Below are 22,297 nucleotides of genomic sequence, written 5' to 3' on the forward strand. Positions count from 1 at the left end.
TTTTTTTTATTTTTAAAAAGCAGATGTGGAAGGAAGTCTTCTACTTTTGGCCCTGTGGGATTTGACCAGTTTTTAAAAAGAGAAAGTACCTGGATAATTTTAAATCCCTTTTGTCTAGCCGGCTAACTCCTTAAATAAATGGCTTATAGCATTATGAAAAATGCCCTCTGGCATACTTAATAGGGAACTCTGGTGTCAAAATTGAAGGCAGGTTGCTTCCTGCATCTGGGTGACAAGAGAAGAAGGGAGAAAAGTAGGAATAAATGGACCGAGGCTATGCGTAAAGTCATCGGAAGCCTGCTTTGCAGAGACTTGTGGATCGCTGTTGGAGATCCATGCCGCTACGCAAGAAAAGCCCCATGGGATTCTATGTATTCCATAGAATTATTCATCCAAAAGCCAGCAGACGACCTCAGGGTCCTATTGGGTTGGGCACAATTCTGTAGAACGCTGCACATATGTCAAAGGGTAACCACCATGGGCTTGTGACATGGGAAGGCGGAGATGGAGATCCAGGTAGGATCCTGGGCCAGGAGGGAACAGGAGATAAGATCCTGAAAGGAGAAGGCATAAGAAAGTCCTCATGAGGCCCTGCATTTATCTAAGGGAGCCCAGAGATGAACCACAAAGTAGCAGTCTGGTTGGAGCTGGGGAAAGGGTTTTCTTTAGTAGCAGAATAAAACAGAGATGTAGCACATCATGCTCGTAGTTATAAAGACAAAACGATCCAGGCACATCTTAGCACATGGGAAAAAAATAAAGAAAATTCAAATTTAAGCAGTTTATAGTTTACTGACCAAACTTGCGTGTGCAGGAAGTGCAGAGCATAACCTCTTCAGTTCTTGAGGTGACCCTCTCTGAAACCCTTGGGACAGTCAGGACTTTACACTTCATCCCAAAAGGAATGAAATTGCCTTTCCTATTTGTTGGTTCTTATTTTGCATCTCTAACATCCTGTGCTAGAGATTCTCCTCGCTGGCAAGACGAGCTTCTTATAGGAAGGGACACTCGTCAGTGGACTAAGCCATAAAGAGCTTCACATATCACAGAGGTGTAATAAGAATATCATGGGTGTGGTTTATATATAGTGCCTTCATCCACGACATTTTGCAGACACGGAACACTGTTATTGCAGTTAGTAATCCTTTCCCCCTCCGCTGGGCAGTTGAATGGTTGGATGTGACCTTGACAGTTTCAGGTTTCCACAGAGATTACAGGTGGCACAGCTTTTTATGCAGGTCATACTAATGTGTAGCAGAGCAGTAGATGCTGTACGGTTTTAGCAGGGCGCCTTCCAGCAGAGGAAGGGGGCAGCTGGGACAGTAAGCACATGCCCCCTCTCACTGGCCTTGCTCAGCATGTTGCTCATATCCTACATTTTTTTTTTGTTTTTATTACTGATAGACTGAGTTGGTCTTGATTTTACCCCCATTCCACGCATGGATGTAGTCCTGGTGTTCTTGGAGAACTACAGATTCATACATGCAGTGACATAAAACCAGGCCTGGCTCAGCCTTTTATCCACTCCCCCCCCCCCCCCCCCAAAAAAAAAAAAAAGATCCAGAGACAGCTAGCCAACCCTATTTCCTGAAGCTGAGTCCACAGCGGAGCCGAGAGTTGGGAAGAAGGCTAAAGGGCCCAAGAGTCTCCTGGAAGGACGGGGAGGCTCGGGTAGTTTGTGGCTGAGAGTGCGAGAGCGCAGGCAGGCACGGGCAGCCGGTGGCCTCCTTCCCACAATGACTTCTGCCACCAGACGGGTCACTGAGAGGGAAATGCAGTGAGAGCCCCCTCTACTGGTACCTGAAGAAACTGCAGCTAAGGATAGAGCCAGGCCGTTGCCGCTCAACCAGCATCAGAAAGGGGGATAGGTGCCTGGACTTTGGGCCTGATTACTATGGGTTTTCTCCCCCTTTATGTATTTATCAGAAAAAAGCTGAGGAAGAGTGGCCTGGTATTTAGAGCAGCGGAGTTTAAAGCCCACTTCTCCCACTGGCACTCATCGGGAACTTAGCCCAGTCCTCATTACCTCCCTTCACCAGAGGTTCCCTGCTTCGATTGTAAGCTCTCTGGGGAAGGGACTTATTGGACCTGAAGACTTATCATCATTATACAACATTGTGAACACCCAGTACTGCTATAAAAATAATAAAATAGTAGTAGTAGTAGTAGTCAGGCAGCTAAATTGGACCCTTTAAAATTGACTAGGCCTGAGTCCCTAAATGTAGGAGCTTAGACTTAGCTCCCTCAATAGAACGTGGCTAAAAGGGGCAGAAGGCAAGGTGGGGAAAAAGGTAGGTACTTAGTAATGATTTTCAGCACCAGGCACTGAAATTAGGCACGTAAATCTAGACAAAGGAATTGCAGGCTTAAATTTCAGTGTCTATGTTGTAGGTAATGCTCCCCTCCTAGGAGGGATTAGGTGTGTGCAGATTTTTTTTTCGTATGAGCACGAATTTTTTAAAATCAATTTTTAGAACATAAGACATTGCCATACTGGGTCAGACCAAGGGTCCATCAAGCCCAGAATCCTGTTTCCAACAGTGGCCAATCCAGGCCACAAGTACCTGGCAAGTACCCAAACAGTAGATAGATCACAAGCTACTATTGCTTATTAATTACCGTAATAGAGGTTCATGAATTTAACCTCTAGGAACTTATCCAAACCTTTTTTAAACCCAGTTACACTAACTGCTGTAACCACATCCCCTGGCAATGAATTCCAGAGCTTAACTACATACTGACTGAAAAAGAATTTGAGTGCCAGTATCAGCATCGCATTTCTGTATATGGCACAAAGAAAAATGTATATGAGCGACTATGTAAAACCTGTGATCGATGATATGAAACGTATAAGTGATTGCTCACATGCTCAACTTAGAGGGAACTATGGTTGTAGGTGTCTAAATTTAGGAACATTTTCAGCTGAAAGATTAGGAGTGAATTTTCCAAGGGTGGCTAACTTTGGGAGATAGGCACTTAAATCAGCTCCTTTTAAAAATTAACCAGGTCAGAGCAGAGTCCCTAGATTTAAGAGGAGCCTAAAAAGTGGGTGATTACATGGGGCAGATTTAGGGCATAGAATAAAAAGTTAGAAGTCAATATTTAAAAAGGTTTGTCCGGCTCACTTTGGGAATCAACTGGATAAATCTGTATGGCTGAAAGTATTACCCCGCCATTGCCCATCAAAATGTATCTGGACATAATGAAGCGAGGCTGAAGGCGTTCCTTATTTCAGCACTGTCCAGCTAAATTTAGCAGGGTTAACTCCGGTCACCGTGAAAGCCCGACCTAAAGTTCACCTACATAACTTCATTTAGGTATATTCGGCGGCAGGTTTTCTCCCCGGATAAGTGCCGCTGAATATCCAGGGAACTTTACCCGTTACCAGGCTTTTGAATAAGGGACCACTTAGGTGCTTTCCACTGATTTTCAGCCCTCGGCACCTAAATCCAGGCATTCAGGGGGGAATCTTATAATTTTCCAGCTTTTGTGCAAAGCTCATGTGTAATTTTTTTTTTTACTCTTTCCCTGTGTGCTTTGCATCCATTTACAAAGGAAAGATATGTGCGTAATTCCCCTTCGAAAATTATCACACCAAAACCTGCTCGCACACAGTCACACACCCGCTTATTTGTGCGGGTGGCTTTTTCTGGAAAAAAAAAAAAAAATTACACGCTGGTTGTTGAAAGTTTAAAAGCAAGAATTATCTATTTATATTTATTTATTCTAGACCTCTAATATTCTGGTTTTGAGCAAGAATGGCCTCAAGGAGGTTTACAGCAAATTTAAAAGCAAACAATCCCATTTGAAAATTCAAATGTTGTAAGCGCAATTCAGAATTTTGCCCTGTCCCTCCCCCTACGAGGATTCTTGTACCCACGTAGGGGCTGAGCAGGTTTTGAAAAGTTCATTTCTGTGAATAATGCATTGTTTTACCTGCGGAAATGGCTTTTAAAATTATCCTCTTAGGCTCTGTAGGATGAAGATCCCCCCTGAATTAGATGCCTAAAATTTAACTGATGCCCCATTTTTTTCTGGAAAATTGACCTCGCGGGTCCCTAAATTTGGCTGAAAATCCCCCTAGATTGTAGGCACTGAGGTTTGCTTGAAAGCTGAGGGCTTTTAGCTGATTTGGTACGGCCACCACCGCCTGCACACATTCTCTCAGCTGCAGAATTTTCCAGCGGTTTTGCTGGAGATCTGGTCCAGCTGCAGGCGTGCAAGGGATTGTTGGAAGGTTTAGGACCTCAGTGGGTGGGGGTGTTAAAAAATGATGCCCTATCTCTACCGAAAAGGTCATGAAAACACTTAAGGCATAACAGATTGAACAGCAAGTTGGCTCAGCGTTATTTTTAAAGGGGGGGGCTTGTCTTCCCTAAATAACTTTCAGAAAATGTTTGCAACACCCAGTGTTTCCCAGCAGTACTGTACTACTGTATGATATCGGGAGGGGGGGCGGGGGGGTGTCCTTACAGTTTCCACAAATTCTGTGCCACTAACAACGTGAACTGTGTGTTTAGTTGCAGAGAATGAAGCGCCAATAGACACAAACCTGATAGAATTTGATACAAAGTAAGCTTGAACGTGTCCAACTCTCTGCGTGCAGTGGTGGTGTCGAGCTCATTTGCATAACCGTGCCTATCGGCTTCTTCGCATGTGGTATTCGTTTTGATGCATGCTCATTGGCTGTTCTCTCTCTTTTCTGCGTCATTTCCGTTTGCAACGTCTTTGTCGTCTTGCATGCGCCTTGGAAAAGGAAAACCAGGGTAAGCTACACTTTTCTGGCCAGGATTTTTTTTGGGGGAAACTTCTGGGGTGTGGCGGGGGGAGGGGGGGGGACTTGTTGTTATTGTTGTATATTCAGTTTCCCCTTCACCATGCTCTCCTCATCCCTTTTGAGTATCAAACTGGATGACCTCCTGCTGATAAAAGGGGGCTGGAAAGGACGTCCCTTTGTTGCCGCTCTTCTCCCTTGTGAGGGGGGTTGGGTTAGACTACATATTGGACCCTTCCCCCACAACCATGCTCAGCACCTCATCAACCTACCCATCACATCATCAACCTACCCAGCACCTCATCAATAACTTGACATACTGTTATGCTAGGCTTGGAAAGTTCAGCCATAAAATGAATGTATATATGAAAATATTTTAAATCTATTGCCAACGTGCTGAAAGGTACACGCGAGAGAAGTCAGTGCACGAATATAAAAAAGTCCTAACACCGCTCACACAGTACATAAACATAGATAGAAAAAGAAAAGGTAGCTCAGAGAAGAGCTATCAAAACGGTACAGAGTCTGCACAAAAACCGGTGAAATGAGATTTATGGATCAAATTGGGGATATGCTACCAAAGAAGAGAGGAGAAGCAGAGGGGATGGATATACTCTTCAAATACCTGAAAGGTATAAATAAAGCCCAAGAAGCAAACCTGTTTCAGTAGAAAGGAAGTACTTGAAAAACAGATCATGATATGACACTTTAAGAATAATTTCAGGAAATAGTCTGTATGACAAGTTGCCTAAAAGCAAATGCATGTGGTGACATATATGCGCATATATGGCGACGAGCAGATCTCTGCAAGCATTTTATAACATGTGCCTTATATTATAAAATACGCATGGCTGTACCCCACAACATACACGCATGTGTAGGCTTATGTGAACATAAGAACATGCCATACTGGGTCAGGCCAAGGATCCATCAAGCCCAGCATCCTGTTTCCAACAGTGGCCAAACCACTTCACAAGTACCTGGCAGGATCCCAAGGGGTAGACAGATTCCAAGCTGCTTATCCCAGGGATAAGAAATGAATTTCTGAAACTCCACCTTTATAATGGTTTATGGACTTTTCCTCCAGGAACTTGTCCAAACCTTTTTTGAATCCAGCTGCACTAATATCTTTCACCACATCCTCTGGCAACAAATTCCAGAGCTTAATTGTGCGTTGAGTAAAAAAAATATTTTCTCCTATTAGTTTTAAATATATTACCCAGTAACTTCATTGTGTGTCTCCTGGTCTTTGTACCTTTTGAAAGATTAAACAACTGATTAACATTTACTCATTATTTTATTAACCTCTATCATATCTCCCCTCAGCCATCTCCTCTCCAAGCTGAAGAGTCCTAACCTCTTTAGCCTTTCCTCACAGAGGAATTGTTCCATCCCTTTATCATTTTGATCGCCCTTCTCTGTACCTTTTCTAATTCTGCTATATCTTTCTTGAGATGTGGTGACCAGAACTGCACACAATACTCAAGATGAGGTCGCCCCATGGAGCGATACAGAGGCATTAGGATATTCTCTGTTTTATTCTCCATTCCTTTCCTAATAATCCCTAGCATTCTCTTTGCTTTCTTGGTTTCTGCTGCACACTGAGCAGAAGATTTCAACGTATATTCAACGATGTCACCGAGATCCTTTTCCTGAGTGATGACTCCTAACGTGGAACCTTGTATTTTTTAGCCATAATTTGGGTTATTCTTTCCTAAGTGAATCCTTTGCACTTGTCTACATTAAATTTCATTTTCCATTTGCATGCCCAGTCTCCCAGTTTTGCAAGGTCCTCTTGCAATTTCTCACAATCCTCTTATGATTTGACAACTTTGAATAATTTTGATTCATTGGCAAATTTGATCACATCACTTGTTGTTGTTCCCATTTTCAGGTCATTTATAAATAAATTTAAATGCAGTGGTCCCAGAACAGATCCCTGGGGCACTCCACTATTCACCTTTTTCCATTGGGAAAATTTACCATTTAGCCCTACTCTCTGTTTTAATTTTATTCAGTTGGCAACCCACAAAAGGACACTGCCACCTGTCTCATAACTTTCTAATTTCCTAAGAAATCTCTCATGAGGGACTTTGTCAAATGTTTTCTGGAAATCCAGATACACTATATCATCTGGCTCACCTTTATCGACTTGTTTATTTATGCCCTCAAACAGATGTAACAAATTTGTGAGGCAAGACTTCCCTTGGCTAAATCCATATTGGCTTTGGCCCATTAAACTATACTTATCTATATGTTCAACAATTTTGTTCTTTATGATATTTTCTACCATAATGCCTGGCACAAACGTCAGACTCACTAGTCTGTAATTTCCTGGATCACCCCTTGATCCCTTTTTAAAAATTGGCATTACATTGGCAACTCTCAAATCTTCAGGTACCGTAGATGATGTTATTCATAGTTGACAAATTTCCAATAGCAGGTCCGCAATTTTATATCTCAATTCTTTCAGCTCTCTGGGATGTATACCATCTGGTCCAGGTGATATGCTACTCTTTAGTTTGTCAAATTTGCCCTAGTACATCTTCCAGATTCATTGAGGTTTGTTTCAGTTCCTCTGAATCATCATCTTTGAATATAATTTCTGGCATGGGTATATCTCTAACAAAAGTTAGAAAGAACGGAGAGGGAAGAGCAAGTTTGCTTACCATAAACGGTGTTTTCCGTAGATAGCAGATGAATTAGTCATGCTGTCTGGGTACGTCTTCAGTGCCACTAGGTGGTGGAGCTCTCTAAGTCTCTCAAAGTCTTTCAGCTAGGTGCTCCCTCCTGTATCCTAACAGGATTACCTCAGGCTCCTCAGTCAGTATCAAAGCATTAGTTAGGTATGCTAATACTGTGGGGGCGGCGGGCGGGTCAGCATGGCTAATTCATCTGCTATCTATGGAAAACACTGTTTACGGTAAGCAAACTTGCTCTTTTCATGTAGATAAGCAGCTGAATTAGCCATGCTGTCTGGGAGTCCCCAGCTGACGTATTGAGCAGGAAATGTGCATTAATGAACATTTTTTTTTTTTTTGCTCAGTACGGTGAAATACATATATACATATAGCGGACAGTTCCTATGAAGGCTGTAATTATATGTAATCTGTGCTCTTCTGAAGGATAGTCCGCCCCACTAAGGCATCATTCGCCGTTTATCTAAACAATAGTGGGATATGAAGGTGTGAAACGACAACCATGTCACTGCCTTACATATGTCTATGATGGGAGAGGTGATCGAGGCTGTCATGGCACGCACCTGATGCGCCTTAGGTGTTTTAGATAAAGTTTGCGACCTTTGTTGATAACAAAACTGTATACAGTTCGATATCCAAGTGGATAAAGTTCTTTTTGTTACAGGATGCTGTGGAGCGTTTGGATTAAAGAAAGAGTTGTGAAGGTCAGTTAGGAGAAAACGTGTGCCATTTGTAGTACGCTAGTGCACGTTTGCAATCTAAAGTGTGTAACTTTTTCTCATTAGTATTAGCAAGAGGTTTAGGATGAAATATGAGCAAGGTGATGGCCTGGTTGATGTGGAAACTGGAGATCACCTTTGGTAGAAATTTAGGGTGAGTGCGTAAGGTCACCTTGTCATGGTGAAATTGCAGATAAGGAGGGTAGTGAACTAAGGCTTGCAATTTACTAACTCTTCTTGCAGAAGTTAAAGCAATCAGAAAGAGCACCTTCCAGGCAAGGTAGCAAAGGTGACAAGTTTCTAAAGGTTCAAAGGGCGAAAGCTTCAACTGCTTGAGAACTATGTTGTCTGTAGGGAAATGGATCTTTGGCGAGCCCACTCCAATATTTGTACTGCCTCCTTGCAGAGGTTCCATGAACCGGACTTTCCTTCTTTGTTGATATAGAACATGGTCACTTGATTGTCTGTGTGTACCATGACTATCTTTTCTTGAAGGGAACTTTCGAAGGCTCGAAGGGCGTTGTACACCGTTCTGAGCTCCAGAAGGTTGAAATGAAGTGTTCGTTCGTATGAGGTCCATAGACCTTGTGTTTGTAACGTTTCCAGATGAGCTCCCCAACCTTTGGGAGGTGCATCTGTGGTTAGTATCACTTGATGTTGAAGGGGTCTCAGTGGGGAACCCGTGGAAAGCATTAATGGGAGTAACCACTATTGTAGGTCCTGCTTCATGCTGTTGGTTAAGGAAAAAGGCGTGGACAGTGGCTGCAGATATTGAGTCCATTGGAGTTTGAGGCCCCATTGTAGGCGGCATATATGAAGGCGTGTGTGTGGAACTACATAGATGGCCGCCGCCATATGTCCCTGAACAGTGAGGACTTGCCGAGCTGGCACTGTTGCACTGTGAAGTAGAGTTGTAGATAGTGTGGAGAGAGCTAATGCTCTCGGGTGAGGTAGGAAAGCCTTGTCGTGGATCGTGTCGATATAGGCTCCTATGAATTGTAAAGTTTGAGTGGGTTCCAGTTTTGATTTCTCGTAATTGATCAGAAGACCTAGATTGTCTAGGCAAAAAATTGTTAATAGAAGATTCTGCCATAGTAGTGCTGGATTGGATGCAACCAGGAGCCAATCGTCTAGATAAGGAAATATCTGCACCCCCTGACGACGAAGATGCGCCACCGCCACTGCTATGCATTTGGTGAAGACCCTAGGAGTTGAGGCTAGGCCAAAGGTAAGAACTCTGTACTGGAAATGTTGGTTGTCCGCCTGTAAACAAAGGTAACACCAGGAACTGGGGTGCATTGGTATGTGAGCATATGCATCTTTCAAGTCCAGCGAGCACATCCAATTTCCTGGTTGAAGAAATGGAAGAATGGATTTGAGAGAAGTCATTTTGAATTTCTCCTTGTGGAGGTGTTTGTTGAGGGAACGTAGATCCAGAATTGGGCGAAAACCTCCTGTTTTCTTGGGAATCAGGAAGTACTGGGAATAGAAGCCCTGATGATGGTTTTGAATGCGAGCATTGAGCATTGCAGAGGAATATGATTTCTTTGCGAAGTCATCTAATGTCTTATCTTTGGTCGGCGGAGTATTAGAATGAATTCTGGATTTATGAGCTTTTTGCATTGCCGACTCAACTACCACTGACTGGTGTGGAAGTTGAACAGTGGTATAGAAAGGAGAATCTTTCATTCGGTATTTTAGGTCAATTTTGCGAGATGTTGGAGGAACTGTCAAGGGGGTATCCCAAGATTTCTCCATTAAAGCTGTCAAAGCCGTGTATTGTGGGAGAGCCACAGGCTCAGCTGGCATATCTAAAATCTTCAGGATGCCTAACATCTCTTGACAAGGATCTGGTATCCTCTTGGTCTGTATGTTGAGGAATTGACCTACCTTCTCTATAAATTGAGAATAGGTAAGGTCTCCTGGAGGTGAAGAAGGCGCCGGAGGTATGTCGTCATGGTCAGATAGGTAACCATTTGATAAATTTGAAGAGGAATCCTTTAAGTGAGACACTGGGGAGGTTGGAACGTCCCGTGGTGCTGGAGGAACCTTTAACTTCTGTACCGGATCTGCTTATGGTATGGAAGGAAGCAGTTGCGGTGGCAAATTAGAATTCTCTATTGACCTTAGAAATTGAGTCAGAAGAGAAGTAATCTGAGTAATAGTTTGATTTGCCAACCGTGTCGTAGGCTGATTTGGAGGAGGTCTTATGACGGGTGGAAGAATAGGTAGAGGCGGATTCCCTGTTGGTGAAGGAGAATTGTCATTCTCTCTTTAGAGTCATTAGACATATGAGACAGTGTCTGATATAATAAGTGGAGATGATATAGTTTGATATAGTAAGTGGAGATGCTAGTTGGTTATTAGTCATCTCTAGCGTTGTCGAAGCATCTTTTTGTCCTTTGTAACCTGAGTGATGCTTCTTAGGAGGCTTCTGTGTCGAATGAGTCGATGCAGTGTCAAATGCATCGAGTAAAGGCAATAGCCCTGTTCCCATATCACTTTTTGCATTGGTGCGTCAATGAGTCTGTGTGCTTGGATGCATCGGTGCTTCGATGCGTCGATCTGTATCTGGTGCGCCGGAGTTTCGATGCTTTGTGTCTGGTCTGGCGTCGATGCTTTGATGTCGATGCATGCGTCGATGAAGCAGGCAACCGCGCTGCCACAGACGCATCTCCCGCGCTCGGGGCCAATTTTTGGCTGGCGCTCCCCGGTCAAAGGTCTGACCTGCGGGGTTCGACTGAAGAGGCCCGCCGCTTCAGGAGGGGCTTTTTCTTCAATGTTAGAGCTGGAACCGATCTGACAGAGACTTCTGAAGAGGCATAAGAGCCTGAAGTCCTGGATCGCAGCTCCTGATGCTCTCTCTGTCTCTGGTCTTGAGAGGACAGTTTTCTGCAGGCTTCACAACTCCTCTGGTCGTGGGATCTGAAGCAGAAGTGGCAGGAGAGGTGGCTATCTGTAACCAGCATTAACTTGCCACAGGAAAAGGATTTCAAGCCGGGACGAGGCATTTCTGTTATAGATTTTAAAGTTGTTTTAATTGTGATTTTCTTTTTTAAACTATAAACATTTAAAAGACTTTTTTCCTCATAGAATGTAACTTTCTCTGGAGAAAGAGCTCCGCGTGCCTAACGGTCTCGCGGAAAAAAACTGACTGAGGAGCCTGAGCTAATCCTGTCAGGATACAGGAGGAAGCACCTAGCTGAAAGACTGAGAGATTTAGAGAGCTCCACCACCTAGTGGCACGGAAGATGTACCCAGACAGCATGGCTAATTCAGCTGCTTATCTACGTGAAAAACAGTAATTCTCCCAAAAATTAGTTGAAGAGTATTTTTAAGAAAACAAATAATCTTTTGAGACGAGATGGTATCAGGACAAAGGGCCTATTTTTAATCCATTGTCTCTCGCCTGCAATGGGCCTGAGGCAGTATCAGCCTCTCTGACACTACGATTGTAATCATCTACCGTCTCCCTCACAGAATATTTTTGTTGCTAATATCTATACCTTTATTACTCATTTCCTAATTGCAAAAATCATATATCTATAGTAACAAAACAAATATTTCCTCATCTATCTTCCTTACCCTTAACCCACATTAAAAATACCAGGTACTTAGCTCCAAACATCCGCCGTTGAAAAATTCTCCCAACATGGACCATATTTCGACCATCAAGCTTTCATCAGTGGCTAGATATTAAATCAGTCACAGTTAGATGCTAACATATCTTCACGTACCTATATCTTTCTTTAGGTGTGCCGCTCTAATAATGGCGCCACAACACTCATGAGCACCATTATTAGAACGGCACACCTAAAGAAAGATATAGGTACGTGAAGATATGTTGGTGTCTAGCTGTGACTGATTTAATATCTATCCCCTGATAAAGGCTTGATGGCCGAAACATGGTCCATGTTGGGAGAATTTTTCAACGCCGGATGTTTGGAGCTAAGTATTTGGTATTTTTAATGTGGGTTAAGGGTAAGGAAGATAGATGAGGAAATATTTTGTTTGTTAATATAGATATATGATTTTTGCAATTAGCAAATGAGTAATAAATGTATAGATATTACCAACAAAAATATTCTGTGAGGGAGATGGTAGATGATTACAATTGTAGTACCAGAGGGGCTGATACTGCCTGAGGCCCAGTGCGGGCGAGAGACAGTGGATTAAAAATAGGCACTTAGTCCTGATACCGTCTCTTCTCAAAAGATTATTTGTTTTCTTTAAAAAACTCTTTAATAAATTTTTGGGAGAATTACTGTTTCCCTCTCCATTCTTTCTAACATTTGTTATATTGGGGAGGAGTTGCTTCTGTGTTTGTGATTTTTGGATGAGTATATCTCTTACATCTTCCTCAGTGAATACTGAAACAAAGAATTAATTTAGTCTCTCTGTTATCGATTTGTCATTCCTAAGTGCTCCTTTTAACCTTTGATCACCTAATGGTCCAACTGACTCCCTTGCAGGCTTTTTACCTCAAATGTACCTGAAAAAGTTTTTATAAGAACATAAGAAATTGCCATGCTGGGTTAGACCAAGGGTCCATCAAGCCCAGCATCCTGTTTCCAACAGAGGCCAAACCAGGCCACAAGATCCTGGCAAGAACCCAAACACCAAGAAGATCCCATGCTACTGATGCAATTAATAGCAGTGGCTATTCCCTAAGTAAACTTAGATTAATAGCACTTAATGGACTTCTCCTCCAAGAACTTATCCAAATCTTTTTTGAATCCAACTACACTAACTGCACTAACCACATCATCTGGCAACAAATTCCAAAGCTTAATTGTGTGTTGACCGAAAAATAATTTTTTCCGATTAGTCTTAAAATGTGCTACTTGCTAACTTCATGGAATGCCCCCTAGTCCTTCTATTATATGAAAGTGTAAATAGCCGACTCACATCTACTCGTTCAAGATCTCTCATGATCTTAAAGACCTCTATCATATCCCCCCTCAGCCGTCTCTTCTCCAAGCTGAACAGCCCTAACCTCTTCAGCCTTTCCTCATAGGGGAGCTGTTCCACCTCCTTTATCATTTTGGTTGCCCTTCTCGGTACCTTCTCCATTGCAATTATACCTTTTTTGAGATGCGGCGACCAGAATTGTACACAGTATTCGAGGTGTGGTCTCACCATGGAGCGAAAGAGAAGCATTATGACATTTTTCTGTTTTATTAACCATTCCCTTCCTTATAATTCCTAACATTCTGTTTGCTTTCTTGACTGCTGCAGCACACTGAGCCGACGATTTCAAAGTATTATCCACTATGTTGCCTAGATCTTTTTCCTGGGTGGTAGCTCCTAATATGGAACCTAACATCGTGAAACTACAGCAAGGGTTATTTTTCCCTATATGCAACACCTTGCACTTGTCCTCATTAAATTTCATCTGCCATTTGGATGCCCAATCTTCCAGTCTCGCAAGGTCCTCCTGTAATGTATCATAATCTGCTTGTGTTTTAACTACTCTGAATAATTTTGTATCATCTGCAAATTTGATAACCTCATTCATCGTATTCTTTTCCAGATCATTTATAAATATATTGAAAAGCACCGGTCCAAGTACAGATCCCTGAGGCACTCCACTGTTTACCCTTTTCCACTGCGAAAACTTACCATTTAATCCTACTCTCTGTTTCCTGTCTTTTAACCAGTTTGTAATCCACAAAAGGATATCACCTCCTATCCCATGACTTTTTAGTTTTCTTAGAAGCCTCTCATGAGGGACTTTGTCAAACGCCTTCTGAAAATCCAAATACACTACATCTACCGGTTCTCCTTTATCCAAAAAATGAAGCAGATTTGTTAGGCAAGACTTCCCTTGAGTAAATCCATGTTGACGGTGTTCTATTAAATCATGTTTTTCTATATGCTCTATGAGTTTAATTTTTAGAATAGTTTCCACAATTTTTCCCAGCACTGAAGTCAGGCTCACTGGTCTATAGTTTCCCGGATCGCCCCTGGAGCCCTTTTTTTATTGAGGTTACATTGGCCACCCTCCAGTCTTCAGGTACAATGGATGATTTTAATGATAAGTTACAAATTTTAACTAATAGATCAGATATTTCATTTTTGAGGTCCTTCCGAACCCTGGGGTGCATACCATCCGGTCCAGGTGATTTACTACTCTTTAGTTTGTCAATCTGGCCTACTACATCTTCCATGTTCACAGTGATTTGGTTCAGTTCATCTGACTCATCACTCTTGAAAACCATCTCCAGAACTGTTATCTTCCTAACATCCTCATTAGTAAACACAGAAGCAAAGAATTCATTTAGTCTTTCTGCAATGGCCTTATCTTCCCTAAGAGCCCCTTTAACCCCTTGGTCATCTAACGGTCCAACAGACTCCCTCACAGGTTCCTTGCCTTGGATATATTTTTTAAAGTTTTTATTATGAGTTTTTGGTTCCATGGCAAGCTTCTTTTCAAATTCTCTCTTTGCCTTCCTTATCAATGCATCTGACTTGCCAGTGCTTATGCTGTATCCTGTTTTCTTCATTCAGTTCCCTTTTTCATTTCTTGAAAGATGTTCTTTTAGATATTATAGCCTCTCTCTCCTCACCTTTAAATCATGCTGGTAGTTGCTGGCCTTCTTTTTTTCTAATGCATGGAATACATCTCTTCTGGGCTTCCAAGTGGTATTTTTAAAACAACATCCATGCCTGAGCTAAACTCATAACCTTTACAATTGCTCCTTTCAGTTTTTTCCTAACCATTTTCCTTATTTTATCAGTCACCATTTTGAAAGTTAAACGTTGTCACAGTAGAATTTTTCTTAGTGTGCTCCTCCTGTTAAGTCAAATTTCGATGATATGATCACTGTTGCGAAGTGTCTCCAACACTGTTACCTCTCGCACCAAATCCTGTATTCCACTAAGGACTAGGTCTAAAATAGTTTCCCTTCTCGTTGGTTCTTGTACCAGCTGCTCCATGAAGCAGTCATTTATTTCATCTAGGAACTTTATTTCTCTAGAATATCCTGTTATAACATTCACCCAATCAATACTGGGGTAATTGAAATCACCCATTATTACTGTGCTGCTGATTTTGTTAGCTTCCCTAATTTCTTTTAGCATTTCATTGTCTGTTAATTCATTCTGGTCAGGTCGACGGTAATACACCCTCACTACTATTTTATTCCCTTTTCCCCCTGGAATTTCTATCCATAAAGATTCAACATTGCATTTTGTTTCCTACAGAACTTTTATTCTGTTTGACTCAATGCTCTCTTTAACATATAGTGCCACCCCTCCACCAATTTTATCCATGCTATCATTTTGATATAATTTCTACCCTGGTAGCACAGTATTCCATTGGTTATCCTCCTTCCACTGGGTCTCTAAGATGCTAATTATATCTACCTCTTCATCCAGTGCTATACACTATAACTCTCCCATCTTATTTTTCAGACTTCTAGCATTTGTATATAGACATTTCAAAGTATAGAGTTTCCTATTTGCATTAACAACCTGCTCATCAGTTGATGGGGTAATTTGGATTCTTTGTGATTTATTGCAACCTCTCTACTGGGATGCCCTGTTTCCTCTGTTCTCTTAATATCCTACAAAGATAACAGCATTCTGAACCATGCGCTTCTGAGCAACTATCAGCTTTTCCCCATCATCTAGTTTAAAAGCTGCACTATCTCCTTTATAAAGGTCAGTGTCAGCAGCCTGGTTCCACTCTGGTTAAGGTGGAGCCCATCCTTTTGAAAAGGCCCCCCTTCCCCAAAATGAAGCCCAATTCTTAACAAAATTAAAACCCTCTGATGAAAAGTACGCTTATTCAGTGCACTGATGTCGTGAAGCCACGTACATCAGTGTACTGAATGAGCGTACTTTTCCTTCTTATTTTAAAAACATATGCATGTATATTTCACGTGAGGAAATAAAGTGGAACTTACGTAAGTCTCAATTTATGCATGTTAAGTTGGCCAATTTTAAAACAAGCGCACATTAATGAAATTAACCAGTTTACCAATTAGTCCACCAGTTCAACCAGTCCTTCTCCAGTTCATCGAGATCTTCCTAATTCTTCAGCTTGAACTCACTTCAGTTCATCGAGACCTCCCACTCAGTCAGTCCTACACAATAAACACCTTTAATATCACTTATGCCAGATAATTAGCGGGTAAGTTGTATTTTAAAATTACAACTTGCGCATAAAGTGTTGGCCCCACTCAGGAGCGCCCATGAACCGCCCCTAGTTTACATATGTGCTGTATACGTGCACATGAAAGTGGAAATATGTGCATATTTTGTACTGTTTTAAAGATCAAAATAAATGAGTAAATGCTACTTACGTGCACGTGTAGTATTTTGAAAATTCACCCTTAATAAAAATTCAGGTCTGAATCTTGATATCATCATCAGTGCTAAAACTGAATCGCAGTTGGATAAGCTGAGGCGTAGGGAGATAAGTCACTTACCCAAAGCTCCATGCAGAATCTGTGGCAGAGCAGACCTAGATCTGATTTACTTTTTCAGAATTCCATGTCACCATGAGATTTCAGGCTTGTCCTGATTTTCCAGCTACCATCTTGATGTATTTTGGCTTTTTTCCATGGCAACCCCACTGTATCTCCATCTCTGCATGCCAATCTCTGGACATCTCCTTTCAAGCCGAAACCCTACTGTACTGAATGATTGCCTCCTAATTGAGTTATTGTCTTCAGAGCATGCTCCATTTCCCCCGAGACACATTCCAAGAATACGTGTGAGTAATGCTGTTCTTGTTTTCCCTCTGGCTAGTGATGACGACATTGTATTTGAAGACTTCGCGCGCCAGAGGCTGAAGGGAATGAAAGATGACAAAGAAGACGATGAGGAAGGAACAAACTCCCCCCAGATGAACGACAGATAAATGGGCTGATTATTTTTACCTTTTTCATGTTAACGATTGTGTATTAGGCTTCTCTCTTGCTTTCAACAGGAGGCCTTTGAATTTCCCAGATTCTGACAGTGAGTAGAATCTCACGGCTGTGCCATACTCATCACTCCGCCTTGTGCTACATACACTTCAGCTCCATCAACGCTGTGTATAGGTTGCCACTTCACCATTGGGTGACCAGATGGCTCTGTATTCAATGACCATTGCAATACACGGTAATGCTATTCTGCAGTGAGGGAACACCATGATTCACCATGGCCACTGCCAAAATGGAGAGTTAGTTATGTCACAATATGTGTCATGCCATTTGGCATACACTGGTGACTGCAACTGCTGGGACTTATTTGACTAGTTTTAAACTCAAATCCCAGTGCATTCTAATATATGTGAAATGTAGACTGAAATCCTGGAGGTAATGGATTTTTTGCAGGTTGTGATGACTTTTATTTGGATGGGCATAAGAATGACCAAAGATGTAGATAAGCTTTCTAGGGATGTGCTTGGGAAAAACTTTCATTTTGCTTTGTTTTTCATTTTGTTTACTATTGATCTAGTTTTTTTCGTTTTGTTTCGTTTTTGTGTTTTAACATGCACTAAAAACATTTTGCACGAAGCACAGAAACAAAACAACATTTTGTTGGTTTTTTTTGTATTGTTTCAGATGTGAAATAACACAAAATGAAACAAAGGTCGGCATGATTTCCTTGTCCTTTTAAAATGACAGCACATCCCTACCGCTTTGAATAAGGGCCTTATGTAGTCTTGAAAGCTTGCGTACAAAAACTCTTGGGATAGTCTGTATGTTGGGCCAGTAAAAGATACCCTTATTGGACTTGCAGCCTGCAAATAATCCAATTTTCTCCAGAACCAGTACGACCACTGGAACTCTGTGCTACTACTGCAGGATTGGACACTTCCTCCTGTTCTGACTTGGTTTCATATGGTTTCAATGGAAGAGAAAACGTTATGATGACAAAAAACCTCTTATCATCTGAACAAGCACTGGACAAGTCAGGTTGTGTTCACTGAAAAATAACTTCTGTTCTTTAAGCAAATGGTACCTGTATTAAAGGCATCAACCTGCAATGGGGATGAATGAGCCATTTACCATTTCAGAGCTTCTATGTGTAGATATTGTTCAAAATAGTGTTTGCATTGAATGTCATCTTTCCTGCTCATTGACCAGCTTCACCTTTGTTACTCTGACCTGTAAATTCCTGCTTTCCATCACAAGATGATGACATCGCAACCCTCTTTTATGGAGTTTATACTGGAAAGATGGTGATTGTATCCTGCTGACTGGCCAAACTGCCAAGGTGTACCAACATGCATATTCTTTCAGGACCTATTATGTGGTTGTAAGGTGTCAAAAGAGCAGATGTTTGCCTTAATCTAAAGGTTCACTGTCCATTCCACCACTGTTTTCCAATACCTGTAGGGAAGAGGGTAACGCACAGCTGTTGTGGTTTATTACAAATCAGAGGAAAGTTTCAAGATTGGGAAAAAGGAAGAGAGGATGGAAGGAAGAGCTGAGGGAGCAGAGGGCTTGATAGTGGTATCTTCCCCCAATCAGCACCTTTCCTTCCTGTTGGTAGAGAAATGCTCAACCCTCATATAAAAGCATCGACATGAAGCCATCTGGTCCCCCTACTTTATTAGGATGTACAGTGATTTTCTTCTGTCAAACTGCCTTTATTAGCGATCGCTGTATGGTTTACCTCTGCTTTGTGCTAGTAAGAAGAAGGAATGGTAGTACACAGGATGGGAGGGAGATACACATGCTTCAAGGCTTCTTAATAATAGAAGAAAATGTACTTCCCACACATTCGCAGAGGACAGAATGCTGCGTGCATCAGTTATGTCCAAAAGTAATGGGCTGTGCTAAAAAGGGGCAGATCGCAGTCCCATGAGTAGAGTGGAAAGCCATCAGGGTTTATGCTCAAGTCTTGCTTTCATCTCTCTTTGTCTTTCGTACAGTGAAGTGTTAGAGCAGTATTCTGCTTTGATGCTTGTGTTTGAGATGGGAGCAGAGTCGCTAGTATTTAATATATTGCTTTATTGCAACTTCCAAAGGCTTTGCTGTCTGAGGATTTTCACTTACAGCAAGTCACTGCATTCTGAACAGGGCACTTACAAGGGTCTTTTGTTTGCGTTGCAAAGGGAACTGTTCAGACTGCATGACTTTGAATGCAGTCAGTAGGGGCTATAGAGCAGATGTCCCAAAGCAACTTCTAGCCTCTAGCAACAGAGTACAGTCTTAATTTAGTAATCTTCCCCACTTGGAGTTTCAAACATTTTCATACTCAGTTTATTTTGCTGTCTAAAAGCTGGTTTCAACTTGGTTTCCAATGCATTTTGTTAAGTGAGGCCTCTTCTGCTGCTCAGCAGTTTAAGGTAGAGGTCGGCTCTTTATATATCAGGACGGGTGACTGCAACTCATCTTCCTGAGGCAGATCAAATGAGTATTAATTGTAATGATAATAGTGCACTGTGGTTGTGAGGCACTATATACCACTGCTACTTTATAGTATCATGATAGGTGGTGCTGCATCGAATAGATTAGGATGTGGAAATGCTCGGCAATACTCAAGCGTTGTAATTACTTAAGAAATGCGTTTGAGATATGCCTACAGTGTTTGCCAAGTGCATCTACAAATAGCTTTTTAATCAAATAGGGGTAAGGGGGAGGGACAAAATTCTGTATATACAAAGATTTTTTATGCTATTTACGTTTCCCAGAATAGGAAAGTATTTATTGTTTGTTTTCCCTCTTTAAATTGTCACACCAGTGGATTAACAATTTGGCCGCTATAGGGCCAATGTTCAAGCAGTTTCGGGACCTCCGTTGGCCCCTTTTGAAAACTGACCAGAGCCGAGCATCTAAATTTAGTTTCCTGCTTTCACTAGGTTCGTAAAAAGTGGATACCTACAAGGGAGAAGTGAGGGGTGAGAAATCTAGGCAAATAAATTGCAGGACTACATTTGGTTCCCTAAGTTTTAAGTACCTAAATTTATGGATAATTTTCAGTCAAAACCACTTAGGGTCCCTAAATTTGGCTGATAATTTAGGTGCCACCGTCATGTGATGCATTATAGCACATGATTGAGTTGTTTCCAACATTGCCGCTGATGGCCAAAGCCAGACTGGTTTCTTCCAGGATCTACCTGCTAGGAATCGTCTACCTGCCTTACGCTAACGACTGCTCGTTTCCATATCTGGCTCCACTGACCTGCAGTCTGCCTGCTGCTAAAGGTGACGAGCATCCAGGAAAATCTATAGGCCGTTCTCGTCAATTCCATGAGACCAGTCCTATCTTTTAGCACAATGTTACACAACCTATGGCAGCTCTTCGGTAAACTCGGTTTACCGAAAAAAAAAAAAACACAACCCCACTAGTAATATTTTTTTTCAACTCTTTATACTGAAATCTGAGACAACATTTCAGTAATTGACAAATAATACATTTGTGCTTTTCTCAGTGGATCTTCTGTAATCCACAGCTTCAGGAGTGGGATTGAAGTTTACAAAATTTCTCCTCTTCCCATTTATGATCCCTGAATGCGAACCTGATTGAGGGAGGAACAAATCAGGACCAAGGAAAACCGTGGCAGCCAGCCAACCTGTGATGGCTCCCTTCTAGCAGAGGGTACAGGGCATGGTTGTGTCTGCTGGTAAAGGAGCAACACAAGATAGGGATATGCATGCTCAAACGTTTCGCCTCATTTCCTTTTCAGGAAATGAACCAATTTGTTTTGTTGCATTCGGGAGGCAAGGGGGAGGGGGGGAGGGTTCCCGTTCATTTTGGTTTGTTAAATTCGTTTTCAGTAAAGAGTGCACCTCTTCAGCAAATAGGGGGCATTATTCATCTATTTTTAAAGAGGCCACACAACTCGAGCAAAAAGCCCCCCCCCCCCCCACACACACACACCTTGCACCCTTGGGTAAAAATCCTCCCTGAACTCTAATGTTCTCCACCCATCAACTCGGTACCACCCATCCCACTCCCACCCCCACCCCCCTAAGTCTTACCACACTATGCCTGGGGGAAGCAGCTCCCGCAGCCCCTGTGCCATTTTTCAAAATGGTATCAGCAGATATCATGTGCCATGTGGTGGGTCTGAGTAGTTTATGATGTCCGCCACTGCCGTCTGACCCCAGTTGCCTCCTTGTACGAGATTTTTTTTTTGGGGGGGGGGGGGGCGGAATTAGATCCCAGGGAGGGGGAGATATTTTGTTCAGGGGTGCAGGGTAGAGGGCTTTCCTTGGGCTATGCAGCCTTTTTTTTTTTTTTCTCCCCTCCAAAATGGTGGCTCAAAAGGAGAAATACACGGTTGACTCCATTTTTTATTTCTTTTGTTCATATAGAACGAAAATCAGCTCATTTATTGTGTTTTATCCATTTGGGTAAAACGACTGCACATCCCAAACATAGGATGCAAGTATCAGTAGAACTGATAATTTAATGTCAGACGAAGTTGGGAGGCTTGGCACATAGCCAAAGTAGCTCGAAGGGTGACAGAATGAAGACTGCTCGCTTAGTAGTTAACAAGTGCATGGAAAAAAAATCAGGGTCCATTGATATTAGAAGCTAATAAGAATCTATCCAATTTATTTCTGAAGCGCTCTGCTGCGTTTCCTCAGCTTATTCTGGCAGTAAAGTATTTCAGAATCATTATCAGACTGTGTAAACTACTTCCCTTCATTTTCATTTGCCTGTGATTAGTTCCAGAATTAGTTATCTTGTGCATTCCCTTTGTACGACTCTCTTAAATAATTTTGCATGGGTGTCACCCTACCCGTTTTTTCCTACGGCGATCATCCTTAGTCTTTCTGGTCTCTCTGGATCCGATAAACGTTCCAGTCTGCCTGGAAGCTTGGGTGGAGATTTTCAGAGGGTCTGGTCATGCAGCCTTCCAGTGTTAGGTGGCTAGACATATCATTTTGAAATTCCACCCCTAGTAGACCCCAAAAAGTGCTCATTCTGGGACACGTGGTTGGGTGAGTTGTGGAGGACGGGGCCAAACATCCTGGTGTGCAGGACTAACTGGATTATCGACCCCTCTTTCACTGTAGGCTGGGCCTCTCCTTGCACACCCTAGAAGCCCTCTGGGCTCTGGCCCTTGCCTTATCACATTGCTATCTTGAGTTCACTAGATGCCATCACCTCAAGGTCTCTCCCTTGTTTCTTTCCCCACCTGTGTACTGCTC

General features: G+C 42.2%; 1 protein-coding gene across 1 annotated transcript in view; it reads left to right on the forward strand.

Moving 5' to 3' along the window:
* The window catches only part of LOC115091825 (beta-arrestin-1), a gene marked incomplete in the record, with an annotated part of 534,784 nt that extends 513,512 nt beyond the window's left edge, over positions 1 to 21,272 (forward strand). Inside the window, 2 exon segments of the mRNA XM_029602063.1 lie at positions 4,521 to 4,572; positions 16,950 to 21,272. Coding sequence (XP_029457923.1) covers positions 4,521 to 4,572; positions 16,950 to 17,061 — 164 coding nt within the window.
* Between the last annotated feature and the right edge of the window lie 1,025 nt (positions 21,273 to 22,297).

This window comes from Rhinatrema bivittatum, chromosome 5 (assembly GCF_901001135.1).
Source record: "Rhinatrema bivittatum chromosome 5, aRhiBiv1.1, whole genome shotgun sequence".
NCBI classification, from domain to species: domain Eukaryota; kingdom Metazoa; phylum Chordata; class Amphibia; order Gymnophiona; family Rhinatrematidae; genus Rhinatrema; species Rhinatrema bivittatum.